General features: G+C 37.3%; 1 protein-coding gene across 1 annotated transcript; it reads left to right on the top strand.

The window, feature by feature from the left end:
* The first annotated feature begins 668 nt into the window (after positions 1-668).
* On the top strand, positions 669-21,430 carry BRDT (bromodomain testis associated). Its single transcript, XM_032192318.1, is given in 16 exon segments — positions 669-821; positions 824-862; positions 2,933-3,070; positions 3,782-3,911; positions 4,696-4,868; positions 5,916-6,287; positions 6,873-7,001; positions 7,185-7,373; positions 8,644-8,813; positions 8,899-9,188; positions 9,275-9,388; positions 11,158-11,301; positions 18,131-18,195; positions 18,564-18,766; positions 20,506-20,668; positions 21,362-21,430. Coding segments are annotated over 16 exon segments (2,541 nt in total).
* Positions 21,431-25,568: the final 4,138 nt, after the last annotated feature.

Below are 25,568 nucleotides of genomic sequence, written 5' to 3'. Positions count from 1 at the left end.
ACAGCTTTTCCTTGAAGTACTCTTTAATTGATTCAAAATGGGATGGGGGAAAATGAACATTTCATGATTGTATGTAACAAAGCTGATGCACACTGGCAGAAAATGCAGTTGTGTGTTTGTGCAAACCTGAAAACCACTGTTAGAAAATGCACTTCTAAGCTAAAACATAGTGTTGGTGGCTGCATGACTTCTGTGAGGTGACTTTGTGGAGACACATGAGTAAGGAAGTACATAGCTGTAGCTGCTTTTTGCTAGGTGAGACAGTGCAGTGTAATGCTGTTTATTTTTAGGTCAAATGTCTTCCTATAAGACTATCTGTGGAGGTGGGGGAGGTAGAGAATATCTTTCTGGACTTCAGTAGATGAACCTGAATGAGGAAGTGTGTTTCTAGGGAGACCTTACGTGTCTCGTGTTTCTTCAAGCCTCTTCAAATATAGCTGTTTATAACCTAAAGAACTGAACTTAGTAGTTCAGCGCATCTAACTAAGCAATGTGAAAAAAAAAAGTGCCTTGGTTAAACTGAGGACATGCCTGTGACTACAGTACTGATACTTTGCTAAGAGAATTAGGTCTAGATATCTTTACTGAATAGTATTCTTTTTTTTCCACCCACAGGTTAGATGTATAATGAAGATCTTGAAACAAGTGGATATACATCCTTGCTGAAGATGTCTCTTCCAAGCCAGCAATGTTCCAAAATTGTTAACCCTCCTCCACCAGAATATATAAACAATAAAAATGGTGGTTGTCAAACAAATCAATTGCAGTACTTACAGAGAGTGGTCATGAAAGCCATGTGGAGACACAACTTTTCCTGGGCCATTTCATCAGCCCTGTAGATGCAGCAGCACTGAATCTTCCTGTAAGAACCAATTTGGAAATGTAATATTTCACATACTAATACTCCAAGACTTGTGAATTAGCTTAACTTTTTTCATGATACACCAGATTATGGAAGACTACTGTAACATGTGAACTGTTTTAATTACTCCAAGAACTTCCAGTAGAAAACTACTTTCTCTCTGATTCATACCAGATGCTGCATCTTTGCTCCTTTTCCCTTCTGAGACTGTTGCAAATCGGTATTTCTGTAAGAAACATGAACAGCACTTAAATGGATCTTTTGGAGCTTCTTAATAAAGTACTGGTTTAGTCATATTTCTTAATGCTGTTTATAATGAGTATTTTTCTTTCACTCTTTATTCTTAATGGAAGTGGCCAACCTCTTTACATGGTAAATACTTTTATGATGGAACAGCAGATCTGATTGATCCTAAGATAAACAGGCAAATTTAGATTCAGTTTGATGTGTAGAAGTAATTACAGTTCAAAGTGACTTGGAGATCTTGCCCTAAAGCTTCTAAAGGAATTAAATGACTGCAAAAATGGGGAAGAAAAAGGAGATATGGTATAATCATACTACAGTGGTAGAACATTCTTCTTGGAAATGTAAGGTCATGTTTAAATTCCTGTCCCTGTTCTGTATTGCCCTGTGACTTTGCCAGGTACAAAAGCAGGACTTAACACATTCCTGGACAGCACAGAATGTCTTGTGACAAGCTAGATATACTTAGACTCCATTTTTGGATCACCCCCATCTTTTTCTGTCAAATGAAGACAGTGAAATGCTACTGTGTCAATTATCAAATAGCCTGGAAGGTACTGCTTTTGCTAAATGAGTAGAAATTTATGAAATAAAACCATGGCATGGTTACTTCAATTCTTTATTTTCCAGCTTAATGAAATGTATTTACATCTCTCAAATCTCCAAGACTAATTCTACTAAATTATTGGTTCTGTTTAGGCAAACAAAAGCCTTTACCTGCAACTGTTTCTTATGAGAAACTAATTTGGTCAGTTTGTCTGAAAGCAAGGTGACTTTGTTATCTTACCTTTTTTCCTTCTTGGAAGGAACTGCCACTTATGGTTAGAGGTAATTCAATCAGAATTGTGGCAACAAATGCAGCTGGCCTCAGGCCTGTTCTGCCTCTCTGGATTTCTAAGCCAGAAGTTTGTGTTCTGAAAGTATGAATTAGTTCACTTGATACAACAAGCAAAACTCTGGCTTCATGGCAAGGATGGTGAAGGCATTTGACTCATTTGCCTTTATTCTTGTTAGAAAATGCAGAATTGATGATGGTTATTAGTTGCATTATTTAAGTTTTCCTGTCATTGCTTTGGTAAACTCCAAGTCTGTGCCACGATGTATTTAGCTTTCTAATTTCACTGAAACAAATTGTTAGAATACCTTCAGAAGCCTTGTTTAATAGTTGCTTTACACAACTGCCATATGTATGCATGTTTAGTGGTGATATTCCTATCCTGATTTCTTAAATACAGTGTTAAGAATTGGCTTCATAATCTTAACTACAGGCTTGTAGCAGTGCTGCTGACACAAACACATAGTTCACGTCCTATTGCATTTCAGTCTTCTTGCATCCTTGCAAGACTATACCTGAGAGCAGAAGAGGCAATATGACCCAGTAGATAGCATTTGATAAGCGACAGTGAAAACTTGGCTGCTTTTCCATTTTTGTCAGCAACCTAAGTCATTGTATGTCTTTTAGATTATTTTTTTTTCCCTACTCTGTAAGTTGGAGTGCTACTTCAAGTAAATGGCCTTAAGATATTGCGTATATACTTTTCATAAGTACTACTACTAAGGTATAGCTCTGGACCCTGTGGAAACCAATTCTTTGGAGTTTTGAACCTCTTGATCGTACATGAAAGAGTGAGGAGAAAATAGAAAGTGAAGAGTTCCTGAACACTTCTATGGTACCTATGACTACAGTGCAAAATTTCCATTCAATAAAATATTCCATCCAACACAATGAAGTTCTTCTCTTGTAATTTACCTTTCATAACTGTCAGATTCTTCATGTCCTAATACTTAAAAGATTTGATATGTGACTATCTCTTTCAAAAACTACAGGATTACTACAATATTATAAAGAAACCTATGGACCTGAGCACAATTAAAAAGCGTCTGGAACATAATTACTATGCAAAAGCAGCAGAATGCATTGAAGACTTCAAAACTATGTTCTTGAACTGCCATATATATAACAAGGTATGTGAAACATGACCATCTCTTACTAGTAACCAATGAGATTGAATACCAGCCAGTACTTACAACCTGCATGCTCCTTGTCAGTGTCTTTTTTTTTTTGATGCTAGTTGCTTTGAAAAGGGGGAGGGCTTTGCTCCTAGGTTTAACTGAAAGCATAAGTGAAGCCTAACCTGCTGTGACAACAACTGAATGCATAGTCTTTACTGCACAAGTATTCTGGCAAAATTTCTAGGCATTGTTTACACAGATCCTGAATGGCCCAATGTAAGAGCTAAACAAGTTCAAGGCCAGCTATACTGAGCTATGCTCCACTACTCCATTAAGTTTATCTAAACTAACCTACCTTGAAGTATGAGCATCTGCCTGAGCTTGGATATTTGTTGGCTGTGCCTTAGTATCATCTTTGAGCTTCAACATCTTCCTTCAGAACACAGGAATAAAAAGAGAGTTGCAGCTCTACCCCCTTTTCCCTTTGCTAAGGGAAGTATATGGACATATGGTAAGGAGCACCGTGCCCAGGGACAGTGAGGGAAAGGGTCTATTATTTCATCATGAAAGCAACTTCTATTAGTGCTAGAGGGCAGGGATGATAAGTACCTCTCTGGTACTGGTGGCTTGCTTCAGTCTGGTCAATACAGACTATGGTTAGTTGAAGAGGTAGCACTTTATTGCAACTTCTGCACTCAGAATGTTACCAACTGTATTTTGCAGCCAGGTGATGACGTTGTGTTTATGGCCCAAGAACTAGAGAAAGTGTTTATGCAGAAAATAGCACAAATGCCACCAGAAGAAAGACTACTGATTCCCAACAAAAGAAAGAGAAAAGGAAAGTCATCAGAAGGTAAGGGCTATATATTGAATTGTTAACATATTAAAAAAGCAAAGCTGGGAACAGGGATCCTCTAACTCCACATCTCAGCCCTGGAAGTAGTCATGATGCTTTCTACTCTCTCCCAGAAACATATCAGATGGAGAAACAGTGCTATGAAGCTTAGCAGATTCAGTGAAGGCATAATATTTTCATAGGTTCTTTTTTCTACTAATTAAATATATTTGAAAAGGGGAGAGAGAAGTCAGAATTGGCAACTTCACTGGTAGTGTAATAGCACAGTTTCACAGGTGAAATCTTCTTGCCCACAAGAAGAAAGATTCAGTCAAGGCATCTCAAACTTAGGAGAAAATTATGTAGTAGGTACTTCAAGCTATATTGGGAAGCTTAGTTAAGAGTCCAGGAGATCAGCTGCAACTACTCATCACTGACTGTCTTTAATTGCTCTTGTAATTTCCTTCACTACCCTGAAAAATATTTCACTTCTACAAAGTGATTGCTTCAACATCTAATTTTTAACACTGCTAGAAAAATATTACTAGAAGTAGGATGTCTCTACGATGTCTCTTTAATCTCTATTCTGAAGTTAATCCATGGTTTTCTTGAAGCCAAGTATCCATAACCTGGCACAATAATCTAGCTGATGGGGCAAGTAGAGAAGGACAACAATGTTGCTATACATAATGCCTTTGTATAGCTTGGGTGTAGTTCTATTGAAAACTGTCCACTATGATCATGAAAGAAATTAACTGTTGTATTTAAAGCATAACTTAAAACTTTGTTTTAAAATAACCAGAAATTCAGCAGCCCAACTCTAGAACCTCAACTAAAGAGAGCACAATGCAGAAACAAGCTGACAGTGGTGAGCAGCCTCCAGTGATGACTCAAGAGCTACAGCAGGTTACACTAACTCCTTTGTCTGCAGCTCAGCTGACTTCTTCAATGCCAGCTGCAGTCCCTATAACAAAAGTAAGTTGTCTCAAATAACCTTCAGAAAGGTATTGAAATTACTGCTCCAGGTAATAACAGCAAAACCAAAGTAGCCATGCTTATAGCATTGTCTTTTCAAAACTTCTACTGTGATAGAAGATATCTAGAGGACTTAAATTGCTTATTCCCTGATAAATAACAGGGCTAATACTAATTTTCAGAAATATGCAGAAACTGGGATAACTGCTTGCTAAGTCTTTTAAATATGGTTTAAAGACTGTTTCTTTCTTAGAAACAAAGTAAATTAAGATGTTCATTCTTGAAGTTCTTTCGTCCTTCTGCAGGTTTCATCTTGATTTAAAATTGTTCTTGTGGTCTAAATAAAGGCTTTAGTAATAAAATAAAGCTTTTTTCTAAGTTTTATTAACTTCCTTTTTTTTTTTTTTTTTTTTTCCAATTTAAACCAAATACTTGATTCCCCCAAATAGCATGTTTAACTAGCTGGGAGAGGTGTTTGTAGTCCACAAAAGCAAATTTTTATATGAATTGTATGTGAACAGCGACAATTTCAATCAAATAGGCTTGTAATGGATTAGCTTTATCCTCCTCCAATGAGGAACAGGCATGTGCACCAGGCTTTCCAAGAGGGTTTTTACACACTTACACTGAACAGTTTGACCATAATGGCAAAGTACATGCATTTCTTCTAAACCCAATACAACCCAGGGTACAAATAAATGACAATCTTGTACATAAATCCCTCTGCTAGGTTTAAAATAAAGTCACTTTCTCTTCCCATGGTATTCATCTTGTGGGTATCTTATAACTTACTGTCTTCTTGATAGGTTGTGGGTAGCTTTTAACCAACCTACTTTTCTTTCCCATACATTTCAGATTAAGCTTGGCATTGGCTTGTAATGCCTTGTAGACTCCATGTAAACTTGTGGATATACCAAGTTCTTCTAGTTTCATTACCTGTAGAAGTTTTGACAGTCTAGATTTTCTCGTGTAGTCTCAAAGCTGACCATTACTCTCACTGTTCTGGATGCAATGTATTTTAAACTACAAAATCTTACCTTTTTCTAGACAAAAAAAGGTCGTGAAGAGATAAGGCTTGATACCACAACTCCTATGACTTCAATATTCAAAGCAAGCAGTGAATCTTTGGCAACGTTTAATGAAAGTAAAGCTATTAAAGCATGTAGAGGTGATGAATGCATGATACCAAATAAGCTTCTGAAGAGGGACTTGCCAGATTCTCAACAGTCACATGGGTTTCTTAAAAAAAATCTGTTATCAGAACAGGTAAAACATTGTAATGAAATCCTTAAAGAAATGTTTTCAGAGAAACATTTGGCATATGCATGGCCCTTCTTAAAACCTGTAGATGTTGCATCCTTCTCACTTGATGAGGAGCAAGAGATCACCAAATGTCCTACAAACCTAGGAACAATTAAGGTAAGGGAACTGGGCAATTTGTCTGCTTAAATCCAGTGCCATTACTGTAGTTATTTTAAGTCTTAGTTGAAGAGGTGTCATGAAAGCAACTTCTGGTTTGAAAGAAATAATGGGCATAAAACCTATGTACAGTTCGTTCTTCCAGGAAGCCACAACTTACTACAGAAAGTCTGTCTCATTGTGACTATGTGCATGCTGACTAATCTACCTTGAAAAAGCTAATTAAAGATGTGGTGGGAATTACCCTTCTCCATGAAGTGTTTCCAAGCAGGCTGCTAACAAAACATATTAAATAGCCTTCAGTCTGTCTGCACAATGCTGTTGCTCTCGCTCTATAAAACTGCAGTTTCATAATGTTTGCACCTCAAAGTCCTTGGAGTGCCCTGGAGCCTCAAACACTGGATATCTGTGACACCTTCTTACTTTTTCTGTGAAAAGGATCCCTTCTAGAAGGAGATATTAGCGGCAGTAGCTTAAAAATACTGGGTAGATCCATTGGGGTTGAATTATTTACTACAGATCCACTGTTGCACAAAGGTACTTCTGAAGTTAACCTCTAAATGTGTTTAATTTCCTTTCCTTCAGAAAAAAATGGATAACTTTAAATATAGAGATATACAAGAATTTGCCACAGATGTTAGGTTAATGTTCATGGACTACTACAAACGTAATTCTCCAGACCATGAAGCAGTTGCTATGGCAAGAAAACTTCAGGTGAGTTATTGTTTAAGTCAGATTTGAAACAAAATAGGAGTAAAGATTCCCTTGGTCATCTTAAGTCCTGAAGTAGCATCTACTAATGTTACTAATTACTATGTTGTGTAGTTCTAGAAAACAAGCAGCAGCTTCACAATGCTTTGAGAAATGAGCTGTTTGTTTCTAAACTTAACTCTTTAGGATGTTTTTGAGATGCACTTTGCCAAAATTCCTGATGAACTTGCTGCAAGTGTTTCTTTCCCACTACACACAAGAGAAATGAGAAAAGTTTATTCTAGTGACAGCAGTAGTGATGACTCCTTGGAAGAGAAATCATCTGAAGACTCTGAAAAGGAGAGAAGAGCGCATCTTGCAAAGCTTCAGAAGCAAGTAAGCATTAGAACTCAGTGTGTGGTTGCTGAGTGTAATCTCTCTGATAGTGCTCTTACAATTGTCCATCCGAAGGCTTAGCATTATGAATCAGTATTTACAAAATTCTACGGTCATCTTGATTTCTTAATACTAAACTTTACCTGTGTTTGAAAACACTTGCAAAGATTTTTAATCTGGAAGTGAATAGTGCCTCAGCAAATACAAACTATTTTTACTAAAGCATGAGTCTAGTGTTCTTGCCTAGTGTCTTTTCAGATGAGATTTCTTTTGAACAAAAATAAGACTGTTGCCATGATACCATGGATGAGAGCATCCAGATACTCTGTATGCAGCTTAGTGGCATGTGATTCTAAATGTCATTTGCTTTGTGGTTGAAGAGCTCTGGTATTATGTTTAGTGTTTCAAGGTGTACTAGTTCCTTTAGGTAGTCATGAATATGCTTTTAAACCTCTTAAAAGCAAGTCATTAAATTCTACTTGAGAAAGCTCACTATGAAATAAAACAAAGGAATTTCATGCTGATGCCAATACCATAGCTTTGTTTCACTGGCTAATAGCGGTCTTGTTTTTGCATGAGCATATCACTCTAAACTACTGCTGTATCTACAATCCAGGGAGAAAATTAGCATTTGTCCTGCTAGTTAAGTTTTCATTATTTACCAGAGTAGTGCATATCCTATGAATTTGTGAAATGTAGGCCTGAAGGTAAATACTATTGAGAAGGCTCTCTTTTAGAATTTTATTTGAGTGGGATTAAATTCTAGTTCTCATTCTTTATTCATCTTTCTAATCCCTATAAGACTTAAACAAACTTGCTAGGTTTAGGTCTTTCTCTAAAGCTTAGTTATTTTGTGACATGATATGGCTAGCTGGAGCAATAGCTGATGTTTACAGATTGAAGAAGCCCAAGCCCAACTCAAGTTAGCAAATACAGGTATTTGGGAAACACATGAATGCTTAAATTAAAGAGAAGCTGCTGCATTACTCCTGCAGTGTTTCTTTTTTTTTCTTTTTTTTTTTTGCTCTTCTTCATAGTATACTGGAAGACATGCTCTTAGAAATGCGTCCATAAAATAAGTAGCTTCTTCTAAATACTTAGTCTGTGACTTTGTTTAAAGAGTAAGATGTTTGTGGGGGGGAAAAAACATTAGAAAGTAAATACAATTAATATCCATTTGGATGCCACAAGCCTCCTGTGATTTATAGGAACAGATAATAGTTTTCTACTATGTTACTTAAGACTCAACTTTTTATTTTGGTTTCGGTAGCTTAAAGCTATTCACCAGCAGCTACGGGCTTTGACCAGAGCATCCTTACCTGGACTGAAAAGGAAAAAAGGGAAAGCTAAAAGGGAAAAAAGGAAGAACAAGGCAAAATCTGAAATAAAAAGCCGCATTCAAAAGAAGAAAGACCTAAAACACAAGTGGAAGAAAAAGCAGTCTTTAAACATGTAAGTGTGGGGGACTTGTGTGGGTGTTAAATTATTTTAAACTGCTGTTACTGTGGTATACTTCTTGTTACAGACAACCAAAGAAAACCACGCAGCAGATCTTGTTGGCACATAAGTCAGAAGATGATGGTGCCAAGCCTATGAATTATGATGAAAAAAGGCAGCTGAGTTTGGACATAAATAAACTCCCTGGAGACAGACTGGGGAAAGTAGTCCATATAATACAGTCAAGAGAACCTTCTCTGAGGAACTCTAACCCTGATGAGATAGAAATAGACTTTGAAACTTTAAAAGCTTCAACACTCAGAGAACTAGAGAAATATGTGGCAACCTGTTTGAAGAAGAGACCAAGAAAGCAGCATGGTATGTAGCATAAATAATGCTTTAAAAATGTCTTATTAGACCAGTTCTCTGTTTTGCTGCAATGTTAACTTCTGTTTCATGTACAGCTAAAAAATCAGAGAAGTCAAAAGAACAATGTAATTCTGAGAGGAAACGAGAGCTGGAGAAGAGACTACTGGATGTCAATGGTCAGCTGAACCTGAAGAAAGGAAACTGCAAATGTAATGTGACTTTCATTCACAACAAATAGCTTAAAGTGTTGTGCCTGTGTACTCTTATGCTGTTGGGGATTTTCTCTTCAGAATATTTGGGTCTTAAGCTTCCCTTCGTCAGTCTGAAGATTGTTCCTAGGGTGTCACAGCAGCAAATTAGACAGGACAAGTAACTCATTGGAAATATCTGCCTTATTTCTTGTACCTAATCCTTTATTAAGGTAAAGATGGTAGATCTTGCTTCTGCAGTAGAAGACAAGATACAACAATGGGGCTGGTGAAGTTGATGTCAGGCATGCTATAGCTGATGGCCAATGGTAAACTGAGAAATCCAACTAAAGACTGTTATCTCTACCCCTAATCCTATTCTTCTGGATTAGATGGCCAAAGCCTAGCCCAGTGCATTCACGTGCCTTAAAAGGCTAGTATGGGTTGAATAAATTTAGTACCAGAGCTGTTTCTTTAAAGAAATAAGCAATACCTGTCACTCCAGTGCTTTGACATGAATCTTACAGTGGTCTGGTTTTGATCCCTTCACAGTGTAAGGAACACTGAACAAATCCTTTACCCTGACATATGAAAACAAAGAGGAGGAAAAAAGCCCTGCAATTTTACTTGTTTATAATTCACTTTGTCTTGCAGAGATCCAAGAATAACAAACTTATACTGGTTTGCCTGCAGACTCACTATTGCCATTGTGCTAGCAGAACTTCTGTATCGACAGCTGTCTTTAGGCCTACAGAATTGCCTTAGGAGACTCAATTCAGTTTTTCAGGCAATAATGCATTTCAATATCAAAAGCCAGACATTCAGTACATCCTTGACCATATTGACAGTAACTGATGGATCTCATGCAAGGAATGAGAACAAATCAATGTGGCCATTACTATTATAGATCAAGTTGCTCCTCATTAAACTAGTGAGTACTACTATTGCCCTTTATTGGATAGCTATTAAGCTCCTATGTGAAAACACTTTTCTGAAGTGATAGAAGCAGTCTTGCAAGGCATAGGCTTGTGTTCAACATAAGCTCAGGCAACGATTTTCCTGTCTGGTAATACACAATGGCTTGAAAACATCCTAGAAAGAACAACTGTAAGAAGCAGCTAAAATCAGTTGCTAAGACCCTTGGGAAAAGGGTGGAAACAGGCTAGATGATCTTTAAAAGTGACACTTGGCTTCTTTAAAAGGAAGAGCTTAAGCAGGCATTTAGCAAAGACATGTGTCCAAGGAAACAGGTATGTGGCTTCTTTTTGTTAAAACTTCTGTTGGAGCAACACACTTCTATAGTCAGAAATCTTTTTTTTTTTTTTTTTTTTTAAATATAAACTAAGTTAAATCAACCCTGCAGATGCAAAACAATTAGATGGTGGTGAGGTGGCAAAAGATACAATATGATGATTTGGGGGTACATATGGCTTGGGAAAGAAGAGTTATCTATTGATAAAGGCCTCAGTGTGCAAGTTTGGCAGTGGCAACAAACAGAAACAGACTTTCCAGCAGGAAAACTTCTGGGGAAAATTCTACTTGAACTGGCTTAGCAGAGGCTATAACCTAGGATTACAAGTTGTGTGGTTACAGCTCCTCAACTTAATCTCGTTGATATAACTAGCTTGCTGCTGGTAAATATCCCTCTTCTATAAAGATTTAAAATCTACTGCTAAGCTGACAGGGAAATGGTAGAAGACCAGTGGGAGCACAGACCTGCTAAGGTGGTTCCTAGTCTTGTATGTGAAGACTGATTGCAGGGTTCTGAATTCTTCCTTTTTGTCCTTCAGTTGAAAGCAATGCTGAGTCTGGTATTGGACCAAGCCGACTGAGTGACAGCAGCAACAGTAGCAGCTCCTTGGACTCTGGCAGCAGTACCAGCAGTGATACCAGCAGTGATTCTAGCTCCTCAGATAGCAGCAACTCTGAATTAGGTCAGAAAGATTCCTTTTGTTTCTGTTCAGGCAGAATATCTGCCTCTGGACTTAGTACCTACTGTTCCAAATGCTTACCAAGAATCTGTCATTCTTGTTTACTTGTTCCATGTTGAAGGCTTAATTCTAGTGCTATTAAATGAATGTCTTTAAACTGAGTTTAAAAAAAAAAATGAAACTTATCAATGAAGAATTCTAGATTAAAAATCAATGAAGAATTTTAGATTCTTTTGCTAGTAAGAGGTCTGTATATCTAACTCGGGCATCTGGCTATCAGGCTATAACTTGATTGTTATTTTACTCATTTTTGAAAGTGTGATTTATGTTCATTGTTCAGTATGCCACACAAAGAGAGCCTTACCTTGTTGGTGAAGTTTAGTCCTTAAGCCTAGGGACAAAAGTACTAATACTACCAACTGTAGAGCCAAACTCTACCCTGCTGCTTAAGTTGTCTCAAGCTTGTTCAAGGGATGCTAGCATTGCAGCATCAAAGCATTGCAGTGATGCTTCTAGGATGCTTTGTCTGTTTGGGACAGAATAGACTTCCTGAATGTGAGGTGTAGATACCTGTACGTGGTAACAGTCTAAGGCTGGATGAATCCCGTGCAGGCTTCTTCAGCATGGAGAAGCAAATGCAGTGTAACTGTTGTAGCAAAGATCTTGCTTAACTTTATCAAGTTCAAGTATTCAAGATAATGTTTCTTTCCATGTGAGGTTTGGCTCTCTGGGTACGATTGCAACTTATATCTTGTATGTGTGAATAATGCAATGTATGTGGATGACTGACTTTCTTTTCCTTCCCACTCTTTCTGCCCTCACTGTGTTTACTGTTACAGAAACATGCTCAAAACAGATTAAAACCAGGCAGAACTGTCCAATTTCTATGGAGCAACCTCAGGTAAACTGACTGAAATGTATATAATGTTTTTTCTCTAAGCAGTTACTTGTTACATACAATGTTATTGGAAATCACATTTCCCAAGCTCTACTCTTTATTTCCTGTTAAATTTATGAGTATAGCTTGAATACTACTTGTTACATAGGACTGACTGAAGTAGATTAAAAACTTGTTTGTTAAAAGTAGTTTATTTAGCTGTACAGAAGCTGAGGTACTGGGAGAACTTTTGTTTTACTCCTTACAAACACAAACATTGTGGTAGCTCACTGTTGGATGAAGGAGAAGGGAAAACATAAGGAGAAAATGCTTTGCCCCTACTTTCCCACCTACCAAAAAAAGCCTTTCCAGCTTAGTCTTTGAGTATAAAATTGACTACTGTGCAAACCTTGCTTATTTTTCCCTGCTTATTTTTTATATATGAATAACCTCACTTCTACACACCTTAATTGCATGAGTATCCTAGGTATTTTCTGCTATATTTCTGTGGTATCATTTTGAGCAACAGCAAAGTTGTATGAAGAAACACTTGATGCCTCTAAGATTGAATTGCTCTATTCCTGTATATGCAGTGGGTGTTAATTCCTGTCAGGGTTGTCTCTGCCTTTCACAGCTTCCTTTAAAACTTCCAGAGATGGAGACCTCAAATTTCAAAGCAAGAAGGATGAAGGCTTTGCAATGATCTTATGACAGACTTGCTTTCGTATAAAGTACTTAGTTTGATATAGGAATCCAGCCTGTGAATTTGCAAGGATGAAGAAGCATCAGCTGAATAATAGTCAAAGACTTGAGGGGAGGAATTATGCAACGCTTTTTTGTGCTATAAAGCTCAGTCTCTGCAAAAGCAAAATGACGACAAAAAAATGGAGAAAACAGGATACAGGAATTAAGTTGCAGTTTGGTCAGTTACAACAATGCCAAACTGACTTAGAATAACAGCAGACATAATACTTCACAACAAAACGCAGTGTGATCATTTGGTGATTTTCTGTATCTATCAAACAAAGGTAGGGCAGTTTATTTCATAGGGCTTTGTCACCTAAACTCCTTAGTAACACCGAACTACAAATACAAGGGCTATTAGATCCTATAAATAGTTGAAATGAGGAAAGGGGTCAAATAGTTACTAAAAATTAAGATTTGACTTAGTAATTACTTCAATCTCCTTCCAGAAAATACCACTGGGCTTACAGAAGATGCCCTGTGATGCTGTTCTGCAAGTACAGCCCTCATCTTCTACCAGTAGCTTGCAAACTTCTGGATCATCTGAATTGCACCAGCCATCTCCAAGTGTGCTACAGAGGCTTCAGACCTTACAGACTAGATCTCTTAAACCACCAGAACAAAATGCCCAGTCTCCCTCAGGTAATATCTTTATGCAAGAACCATGCTATTTGATTAAACCCTGAAGAAGCAAGGGGTGGCAGAACTGATGTTCTTACTGGCCAATAGGCTTATCTTAAAGTTTTGGAGGCATCAAGTGAGTAATAACACAAGTTCTTGCAGAGTGTAGATTATAAGGAGCATGATGTAAATAAAAGTATGATCAGATAGAATTTGACATTACTCTGGCACTTATGCTGGGGCAGAAGAGCATTAAAGCAGGGAGATGTGTTCCCTCCCTCAATAAAGAGAAGCAGCAATTGGAGACAAAATGGCAAATAATGCCTTAATGAATCTAAGGTTACAAAAAGTATTCAACTTCCTAGGGCAGGAATTAAATGCTTAAACCCACCACCACTGAAGTTAACGTCAAATTCAATATTAACCGAATTTGAGAGCCTCAGGTACTCTGAACTGGTTATTGCTTGCTATCCAGATATATCAAATGGAAGTTGCTTAAACTTGATTAAGTAGCTGTTCTTTTTCCCTCCATCACATCGAAAGGTCTACTAACTTTGACAGTTCTGAGGGTTTGAGTAAAAGACAGTTTGAGCTAGTTGCTGATAATTTGAAAAATGAATTTAAAAACTAAAAAAAAATAAATAAATAATAGAAATAACTGTCTTACAGTACAACTAGGATACACAGCTTCACAGCTAGTTAATCCATGACTGTAAACAGTGACCTAATTTTGAGATGTAGGATTATACTTTGCAAGATATGGGGAATCAGTCACCTTTATTTTCTTGGGTATTATCACAACTATGTGCTCTGCACGATGTTCCAGGCACCCAAATGTCCGAGTGCTCCTAGGACAAACTAGCCTTTTGTCACTCAATATACATCCTCTTCCAGAGGTGAATGTATCTCTCCATCACATTCACTTCAAATAGCTTTTTTTAAAGCACATACTTACTCCTTTAAATAAGATGTGATGTAACACTCTAGGCTTGAGCATGATGCAATGAGGTTGCTTTAGATCTATAACAAAGCCCTTACCTCTAAAAGACTACTAAATAAGTAGTTCTCATCCTGTAATAAGAACCTGAATTCATGGGCTGCAACATAAAGGGAAAGTTGGCACTATCAACTTCAAAATGTATCAACTTCAAAATATAAGGCTTCCTTTATTTCTCTTCAGTGCTACAGGCTAAACTCAAGTAGCCCTGGTAGACATAGTCAAAAACCTACCCTGTAAACCTGCAGTTGTGCAAAAGAAATGAGCAATTAATACTGTGTTCTCGCTCTCTAGAAATATCAATCCCTGTAAGTTCAACAAAACTCTGACTTAGGAGGATAGCTCCTGTGTAAATGTTGCTTTTCTTCCTGCTCCTAAAGGCATAGGAATTGGGGCTTTCAGGATTATAGATCAGATGGTGAAAAATTCAGTCGATGTCTGTCTCAATACATACTTGGAGAATATTCTGGTTAGAAGGCCTCTGCATGTGTTGGACTCTACATAAGGAAGCTATTGTTATTGTAGCAACATGATCTCTTCAATCTTTGGGTATTAAATTATTTCTCAATATGGTCTCAAACAAAGCTGCTTTAGCCAGGTTTTAATACCTTTATTTTTATTCCATGGGTTGAAATTAACTCTTCTCTTGGAGCTATGAGTACAAGAATGTTTTGTCCCTTCTTGCAAGAAACAACTACCCATTATAATTTGCATCCACTATCTAAGGTCTCAGTAATATTGCAGTTTCAATATCTTCTATTGTTCAATGGCTACTCTCCTATGCACTCCTGCACAGAGAAAAGGTACCACTGAACTAAAGTAATAGAGCTGTTCTCTATCCTGATTTGTAGAGGAGGGGCAAACAGCTTTACAAATGTAAGAGCTGCCTTCTGTCACCTCCTATCACATCATACCATGTTAAGGGTTAGGAGCTTATATCAGTTTATATTTTACTTTGTATGTTGCTTAGAATCTGAGCAGTTCATGTTATAAATCCAAAGTGTTAATTTAAGAACACACTTTGACTCCCATAACATGAATTAAATCTACTTCTACCCTAGTGTTTACAGAAGCTAGAGGGGCAACAGCTTACTGCTCTGATTCCCTATCCTTCATATTGTTACTGTATAATAACCCATATATTAAGCAATCCAGGGTATATTTTGAAGTCTAATTTCCTCTTCCAGGTATGCAATATAACTTCCCAGGTTGCCAATGCTGATTGAGTAAAGCTGAGAAAACAGCTACTATACACAAATCAAATAAACTTCAAAAAAAGGACAGTGAGAGAACCACTGATCTGCTATCCTTAAGTCAAGAGCAAAGTATGTACTATAATAACTAATTGATAACCAAGGCTATCACCTTAAATGTACAGAACCTGGCTTAAAGAAATAAAACTTCAAATGTCTGTACACCACTCTCTTTACAAAATAATGGGATGCTGTGCAGTTCTCACTTCTGTTGACTTGCTCCTTTTTAAAAGGAAGTTAAAGAGATGCTATGTTCTTGTTCTGTATTTGAAATATATAAAGCACTTGACTTTGATTAAAGGACTTAACTTTCTGACTTCAGTACAAGGGATAAGTAACTCAGTATTCCAGGAACTTTGAGAGCACTGATCCTCCTCTTGCTGCAGAAATCCGGCCTTTGAATTGTGTTCTGCAGAAGCTCTTTAGAGCTCTTTGCCCTGTGCCTTTGGATTGAGAGTAATGTGCTTAACTCTTCACCCTGGGACAAACTTGCACTTCTTACAAGAGAAGGGGTTCACTAAAAACTGCAAAAGACTGCATTGGGCTTTGTGCATATTTCATACTGAAGACTGAGCTGGACACTGAATCTCAAAGCTGAGAACCAACTGTTACAGACATTATTTTTGTTCCTTCTTCAGTCTTCCCTCTCCTAACAACTTGTATACCCTTGAACAGGGCAGGGAACAAGCTTCTGAAAACCTGATGAAAGTAAAAGGCACAGCCTTATCACTGAGCTCTTTAACCCTGGCCAAAGAATAGTTCTTGAGTTACATTTAACAAAAAAAATAAAAAAAATAAAAAACTTGATAGTCCCTGATCTACACATCATCCATATACATACTAATCCATTTTTTTAAACACTTGTAACAGCTCAAGCAAATAATCATTCCTTAAGTTTCTAGGCCTTCTAAGACTTGAATTCTACCATGAGACTATCAAGATCCTGCTTTTCTATTTTGTATGTAAAAGGACTGGGAAAACAAGCAGGAATAAAGCTTGTGGGAAGGGTAGGGGAACGTAAACATAGCCCAAAATTGACCTTTGCATACTTAACTGTTTATTGCTTAGTCTTTATTCCTCTTAATTTTTATTCCTAACCTTCACATAATTTCTCCTGCACCACTCTCTCTTTTTCCATTCCTTGCTATTTCAATTTTGCATGTGTATAGCTGTAGAGGGACTCCTGTGTTTAATATATAAGTACTCAATGAGGAGACTTTGCCTTTGAGTACATATGAAGTTCAGCATTTTGTTGCACAGCAGACCTTTTAACAGTGTTGAGTGAGTGGTTACGTGCTATCTACCCCTTCCATAACAGTGGTGCCTTCTATAATAGTGTTGGTTTGACTGTTCCTGCAATTATACATGCCCCAGATGTTCTCAGCTTTATCTAAGAAAAACCTTTCCATTATTAACACCTCGTAACAAAGACCAGAAGCACTGGGCGGGGAGGGGATGACACATTGAATTTTGGCTGGTATTTGTTTTTTAAACAACAAAAGCTTTGTCAATCTGGAACTGCGAATCTAATCTATTTTTCTATCTATTGATGCAAAGTGTAGAGTGCGCATAGGTCAAATAGATTTTTAGGATGGGTTACTTAAAACACTTACTGAATTTTGTAGATGATCCTACTGTCAAGCATTTCTGTAAGGCTACCTGCCTATGAAATGATCTCTTGAATTTAGACTTGTTATGATTCTGGTGCTGTGTATCACTGAATTCAGTGGTGGTTTATTAAAAAGATTTACTTGTGAAACTGTTATCTATAATCTTTCCTTAGATTAAGGGTTTGTCAGTGAGAGGTTCTGTAAAGGCTGGTATGGCTGTAAGCAGCTTCACAATGCTTCAAAATCCACGGTTGTAGATGCTTTGATGCAAAGCTTCAGATTCCTGCATTATTTCTAGAGCTTTAACAGACATGACTGTGAATTAAAATGCATTTTAAGTTTGCTTCAGGTAGGTCTTCGTGGTAGGTATAACAGCTCAACTGAAATTTGTTAGAACCAAGAGTTAATTTCATATCTGTAGTTGAACTGAATCGGTTGGACTCGATGATCTTGAGGTCTCTTCCAACCTAGAAAATTCTGTGAAATTCTGTGAAATTCTGTTCTTTTCTCTAATCCAAACTGGAGCAAAGTGGTCCAAGCCAACTTAAAGGCGAAGAAACATACCTGGATCTGGGAGCGTTTCTGTAATTTTGAACCAAATGGGAAGAAAAACCTACACTATGAATCAAGTCACTTTATAGAATGACTTAATGTATTATCTTTTAAATTTGAGGTAGCATAGTCTGTAAAATCAACATAAGTGAAAGCCCTTTTTTATTTTTTTCATCAGGTTATTGTAACACACATAATGGTCAAAATGTTCTAGAGACAAAATTCCAATTTTCTCCAGGAAAGGTAGGTGAAGTCTTGTGAATTCATGTTTTCTGGAATTAAAAAATGGAGAGGTGGGCTTAAGAGATTGGATAAGAATAGCTATAAATGCTTTAAATGATAAATGACTTTTGAAGTATTTTGCTACAAAATCTCAAAAATTGATGTGTAAATGTTTAGACTACTGTATTTACATAAACATTCTAGACAAGCAAGGATGTTTTGTTGCAGATGGTCCCAAATAAGTCCTTCAAAACAATATTGTGCTAATGTAAGATCTAAGCAGATAATGAACGACAGAGTAAAAATAAAAACACCCTAGTATCTGTATTATTGCTTCTTCTATATCTTCCTTTTCTGTTTATCTTGGTTTTCCTTTTAAATAACTTCAGGATACAGGAATTAGGAATATAGATTCCTGGGTAAGCTTATGTAAAACGAAGATGCTTCCAGCTCCAATAAAAACACCCGCTGAGAGTTTCAAACAATTCAGGAAAGTGGCATTAGAGAAAAAGGATGGGCAAGACCAGGAATTAAAAAGGCCTCTGGTGCAAGCTGAGAGGGAACTGCAAAACCTTCCTCAAGAAAAAGAGAGGTTTGTAACCACATGTTTAAAAGTTATTTTTTGCTTATGTGTTACCTATGCACAGGTTCTACCATCTGGATAGCTGAATAATTTTGTGGACTCTCTAAGAAACATAAATCCAGCCTCAGGCTGCTTAGTTGATGCAATATGTGTCTCGCATCATGAATAAAGATACAAAAGTGTTGAAGAACCAAAGCTTTATAAACGGTACCGTTATTTAAAATTCTATAATAAATACTGTTAGAGTGGGCGCTGTTACAGTTAAATAAACTGGCTAGTGACACTAACTAGTGGAGCATTGGCCTGATGCTCCACAATTGCACTTAGAATATAAGAAAATAAGTGTACTAATGCAGTTCAGCAATTCACTAATGACTGGTTAGAACCTTTATGGAATCCATTAGGTATTTATGTATTACTCGATTAGTCAGAGGAGAGAAAATTAGCAGCTTTTGAGTTAATAAAGGCCATAGGCATGTGTATCTTGCTGTCCAAAACTTTGATCCTGGGTGGCTTGGCTATTCAGGAGTAAGTGGTTCAGATTAGGCAGCTGCCAAGTGTCAGATAACCACCCAGTACTTCAGGTAGTTGTACCACTCTGAGCACAATGGCATGTCCAAAATGCACAAAGTTGTTTGTTTTTATTTTTCTCAAAACGTAGTCAAGAAGCTACTGTTGTAGTATTCAACACTAATTATTGGCAGCCACTGTTTTAGTGAGTGCCACGTAAGTATCCCAGCCTGTGGTCTATTATTAGGTCTATTATTAAGTTCAGGGGGATAAGTGACTGCCTACTAACTACGACATTGCAGTAATACTGTAAATAGCGATGTGCTATGTTATTGAAACTTGCTGTAGAACTTTCCTCTTTGGTACTCTTTTTTTTTTTCCTTGTCTGTTTTTCCCTGTTCTAGAGTCAGTGCCTCATGCTACTGTCCATCACTGGCTGTCTTAGGATCATTTGTTTAGAGTGTGTTGGATCTCGCTTGAAGTCCTCCTTCTCCTTACATTAGCACTACTGCTTTAGCAGGACTTGTTAGAGATAATAGTACAGCCTATACCTAACAGCTACAAGAGCAACTGTTTTAGTTGGCAGTGACGGTTCTTTCCCTCCTCACTGACATGTAGCATAACCATTGTCAGTTCCAGGTAGTTGCCAGAGCTACTGAATCTTTTCTTTTTCAATTTTTTTTTTTCCAAAGACCTGACAGTTCCTCTTTGCACTTTTTTGTACCTTCTATAAATAATTCTTTGCAAGTCTTTAGGATGATAAAGATTCCCTGGTGTATGATACTGCTTTTTGTCCAACTACACCATTTTTAATGCAAGAGAAGTATCTATGGAATGACATCAGAGATGCTTGCCTGAAGTTAGTGAAATCAAACTCAAATAGCTAGTTGAAAAGGAAGAAGTTGGAAGAATAACATCGCTGGCCAAGAAAGCAACAGAAAATTAAGTTTGTATGTTTTTCAAAGAATGTGACTTAAACTAAAGTTTTGTGTAGCATATATATTTAAATCCTGTGCACATATAGATGGGAAATGTACCATGGGCAGCCTTATCACACAGCATAAAAATTGTGTGTGCTGTGTATCTTGGGAAGAGAAATTATGAATTAACATGTAAAATGGAACCACACCAAATGCCATTCACTGATTTATGTGCAGATTCTGTTCAGTTGCACAGGCTTGTTATGACGAAAATAAGTGACTTCTAGCATATGTTTGTCCCTTCTCCTTTCTCTAAAGGAGCCATGAAGGCACAGGATTGAATGTCATAGCAATAAAAGACTGCGAGTCCCCAAAAGAAGAGGATAAGACCAAACAGCTGCCAGAAGCTCAACCATACACTCTCAGTCAAGACCGTAACTTGGCTAGAAAAATGGAACAAGAACGCAGAAGGAGAGAAGCAGTAAGTTGCTGACTCTTAAAAAATAAAATAAAATAAAATAAAGATAGATCAGGCCTTATTTTAAAGGACCTGGGCAATTGAAACTAACAGAACTATGCTACCTGAAGAGTTAGTCCAGAAAATGAAACTGAAGACTCAAATAAATCTTCAAGTGGCATTACGTGAAAAGCTTGGTCTTGTTACTCCTATAAGTTTACAATAATTAATTGCACAGTAACATCAAAATGCAAAGGGAAATCCCTGCCCTGTTAATAACTTCAAACCTCAGGTCTTGCAGGTTGTCAGTCCTTGTCAACATCAAACATACAACATGTCAACAAAAGCGCTAGCCGTTCTGTTCTCTGAAATATCAAAACTGAGCCTTTATTTAAACTGACTGCATTTACTGGTATAGGTAATGAATGGTTTTTATTTGCTATGTTTAATTTTTTTCATAGTGTTGTACCACTGAATTTAAGAACTACAGTGTGATGAAGATCATACTAGTTTCAGAAAAGGTCTTCTGAAGCTTTCATCCTGTTCAATGCTTTTCAGAGAGGACTTCAGCAATGTGCTTATGCAAACTTGTAGTAACAGGAAGCATACGCTTTTTTGGAAACAAGTTTTGTGGGTTGTTTTTAGATCTTTATATTTGGCCTGCATAGTATTCGTTACTAACTGGTCTGAAAAATACACCACTTTGCTTTCTTGCAGATGGCTTGCACAATTGATATGAACTTGCAGAGTGACGTTATGGCAAGTTTTGAAGAAAGTCTTGAATGAAAGCTGTAGTTAACGTAGAACTTAACTTTGACAATACTACCAACCACACAGCTTTGAAAATGTACTAGTCATGAGTTTAAACATTGTCTATTTTAAAGCGCTTTTAAGCTCTTGTAAAATGCTTAATATTAAAAGCTTGTTCATCGGCACAAGCATCATAAGATTTTTTTTTCTTGTTTACAATATACAGCAATCTAGCCCACTGTGTAATGGAATGTAGTTGTTTTTTTGATTAATGTTACATGTTTTGAGTGCATACATGAGAAAATATCAGCTTCTTGATTTTTTTCTCTTTTGCTTGAATCAATTTTTCAGAAACAATTGAGAATGTTACACTATGCATGGCCAAATTCTCATGTTTGTATTAAGTCAGTGTACTCAATATGCACCTACAGAAACTACTGTAAATCAGTCTTGTCAATTATGTGATTTCCATTAGAAGAATCACTTACTATGATGTATTTGCACAGAATCTGGGCTGTGACAAAAGACATAATGAAAATTTCTGCAGGGTGTGCAATGCTACTCATAATCATAAAACAATATTTCCTGGAAATCTGTAATTTCAGCAGCAAATCTAACTCACAAATCCTGTATATTCGCAGGATATGTATATGTATTCGCATGTATATGTATTGAGGCACAGACATGCTGATCTTTTGTTGAATGTATTTTATGCTAACATAACGTTTGGATAAGTGTGCAAGCATGTTTGCCAGGTGGTTCTGATTCTTCATGGGAAGAAATTAAAATACTCTACTTCTCTCTCCAGTTTGAAAGGCTTTCTGATTAATGCAAGATTCTAATAATGTTGGGATACTTATCTGAAGTGGGAACTAGTCTAAAAGACCTATTTTCTTCTTGGTTACGTATAGCTTTATCAGTAAACCAAGTATAGGGCTGACTTGAAGAATTAATACCAAAATATAATGTGTACTGTAGAAAAGCTGGGGAAGAAGAGCCCCCATCAAGATACTCTAGTTCAACAGTTTGCAAACTTTTTTGTTCATCAATAAAATAAATGAAAAAATAAAGCATGCATCAACCAGTATATGTATACTTTATTTATAAATTATATACATGCACTATTCTACAACTATATTACATACATTATAACACACAAATGATGTAAAGTAAATGATTAAATAGACACTACTTTTTTTGTTGTTTAATAACAATACAAAATATTATCTTCTTGTACCCCAGTGGATTGTCTTGTGCTCCACACATTCACATATGAGCTGTGTTGACATTGAGGCCTGGCTGAATCTCCACCTCAAATCTCCTGGGGAGAGCCCCAGGGAGACCTCTGGTCTATCACATTCCTGGATCAAAGCTGGAAGTGAAGGTAACGCTGGCAATGGTGTAATGTGGATCTGTCACAGACCACCCAAACAAATAACTGGATAAGAGTTTCTACAGACAGCTGAAAGCTGAATTTTCAGATACAGGAAATAAACTGCATTTAAATACATAAATGACAGTGAAGGTATGCATAAAAATGATAGCCTTATATTTCAGGCAGCTCGGTGAAAAGGTAGTGCTAGCTCCAAAATACATACATGTATTTCATCCTAAAAAGCTGCTTTGTATCTTCCGTTGCTATTGGTTGCACACTGGAACAGGCTCCCCAGGGACGTAGTCACTGCACAAAGCCTGTCTGAATTTAAGAAGCAGTTGGACTGTGCACTTGGTCATGTGGTCTAAACTTTTGGGTAGACCTGTGCAGTGCCAGGAGTTGGACTTGATGATCCTTATGGGTCCCTTCCAACTTGGGATATTCTATGATTCTATGATTGGAATAGTAGTAGTTGATTAATTTGTAGAAAGACTGTATATTGACAAATGCTCAGATTAGGGTATTGCTCCTTGAAGTATCTGAGGATGTCCTCATACATGAGCTCCATGTGGATGTACGCTCATGTCCGCTGTTTGGGAGATTTGAGCACTTGGCTAGGAAAGGGACTCTGGGTGACAAGATGGGTTATGACAGAGTGGTGCTCTTAAGATGTCTTGTTTGCTATTCGCATTAAAAGTGATTTACCCCTACCTTCATTTCTTAATACATTGTTAATAACTATTTGTCCTACTATAAAATATTACAGTTCGCATTCAGGACTCCCTGCCTTGCCGCTGTCTGGGTTAATGCAAGTTCAAACCATCCTGCTTTGGAAATAGGAAGTGATGGAAGGGGAGGTGAGAATTTATTCTTTGCATTTCATCCATTCTATATAGCCACATGTGTAATAGAAATGGTATGAGCTGGTACTTTTGCCTATTCAAAAAATAATTCTAGCTTCTATGACAGTTTCTCTGGTCACAGCATCACCTGCTCACCAAGAGCTATAAATGAAATTAGCCTTCTCTTATTGTGATGTACGGGGGGAAAAACACACTATTATTTTGTACTGCTTTAGATTGTCATGATGACTTGAAGTCATAACATCAGTGGTGCTATTAGTAATCTGATAAACCTTTTATCTGCATCCTACAAGTCACTTGAAAGATAATGGGTTCCTACCTACAGACAGGCTGAGTTCAGCAGAAAGGGAGATGGCCTCCAAATGTAAGCAGCAGACCTATAATGGCTGCATTTTCCCAGAGCTCTCACCACTCTTGATGCCAGCAAGTATCCCATTTGTGCAGATATAGCCTGTATCCAAATACTGCTTAAGCAGACATTGCTTAAAGTATACAAATTACCTAACTATTAAAATGTGAACAAAGTCCTGTTATTCCATTAAGTTACCTTGAACATTTGTGAAAATACCTGCACAAACACACCATTTTTATATTAGCCTCTACCCTAGTAGATAGTATCTACGCTTAAGTGAAAAGTAAGTTAAAAGCTTTGATGTTCTGTTGCTTTTCAATGGAACAAGTTAATTTTTTGTACTATCAGCTGGAGGGGAGGATGAGATTAGTTGAACTGACAGCAGATAAGTAGGTAGATGGCACATCATGGAGGGCAAAGCACACTGACAGAGCTTGTAAAACAATCTGCCCTTGGGTTTGTTTGGCTTGGAACCTGTTAGAAAAACAATTTAGAGCAGAAAACAGAAAACTCAAAATACAAGGACTCCAGAGAAATAATTGTGTTTCTCAATTTTGCTTATTCATCTTCGCCATTAGTTGGCATGAGATATACAGATGATTCTGCTATTCTGGAGAATGTGTGGAAGAGATTTGATGTGCAAACAGGCCTGCCACAGGTGTGTAGGCACCATGGTCTTGGAATACAAAGGAAGCATTCCTCAGTGGAAGAGGAATTCTACTGCTTTTTGGCAGAGGACAGCTAAAGCAGCTCAGCTGGAGGTCCCTGAAGACACTGAGCCCAGGGTGGCCTGAAGGCAGCAACAGTCTCACTGTACAGAAGCTGCTTTGAACTGCCAGGTCTCCAGTGGTATCATCTTCCCAACTCTGATACTGGATCTGTATCTGAAGATTGCATAGTTAAACTCTATAAGCTTTTGCAAAAGTTGTGTGTCATTTTAAAGTTTTAAAATAAAGCTACCTAGGTAGTTAGATGTATAAGCTAGAAATAGATTTGGTTCTATCCTTGTGGGGAGAAAAAAAAAGAAAAAAAAAAAAAAAAAAGCTGAGTTTTGTACAATAAATATGGCTTAGTTTGGCCAAGTATCTGCTTATAAGAATGCACATCACTGTTCCATTCTTAATCCCTCTTGTATTCAAGGTGCCTAATCTATGGGCTTTCATCAACCTTTCTTTGGAAGCAGGTGGAAGCTTGTGGTCAACTCCAGGATTTCCAACCTTGTTTCTCCAATTATTCTTAGGGGAGGTTTTCTGCTAATTCATTCTGGTGGCTTGTTTGTTAGGGAGCTCAATGACTACTGTGACACAAAAATATTGGCTGTTTTCCCTCTGCCAGACTTTCTAACTTATCTAACTGGATCGCCGGTCTACTCAGGTACACTATGGGAAAATCCTTAGTCTTAAAAAAAAAAAAAACCTGCAAAAACCTTCTTCCCTACAAAAAAGGTTATCAGCACAAAGGCTGATGTATAAAAAATCAGTTATGTGCTATTCCTGGGGTTCATGGTATGAGTAATTGGAGTATGAACGGAAGGCTCAGGCTTGGTAGGCACGATTCATATCATCCTGCTGGAGTCTGCAGAGG

The sequence above is a fragment of the Aythya fuligula genome, chromosome 8 (assembly GCF_009819795.1).
Source record: "Aythya fuligula isolate bAytFul2 chromosome 8, bAytFul2.pri, whole genome shotgun sequence".
Taxonomy (NCBI): Eukaryota; Metazoa; Chordata; class Aves; order Anseriformes; family Anatidae; genus Aythya; species Aythya fuligula.
The sequence above is the reverse complement of the archived record's forward strand: the minus strand, read 5'-3'. Positions and strand labels throughout refer to the sequence as shown.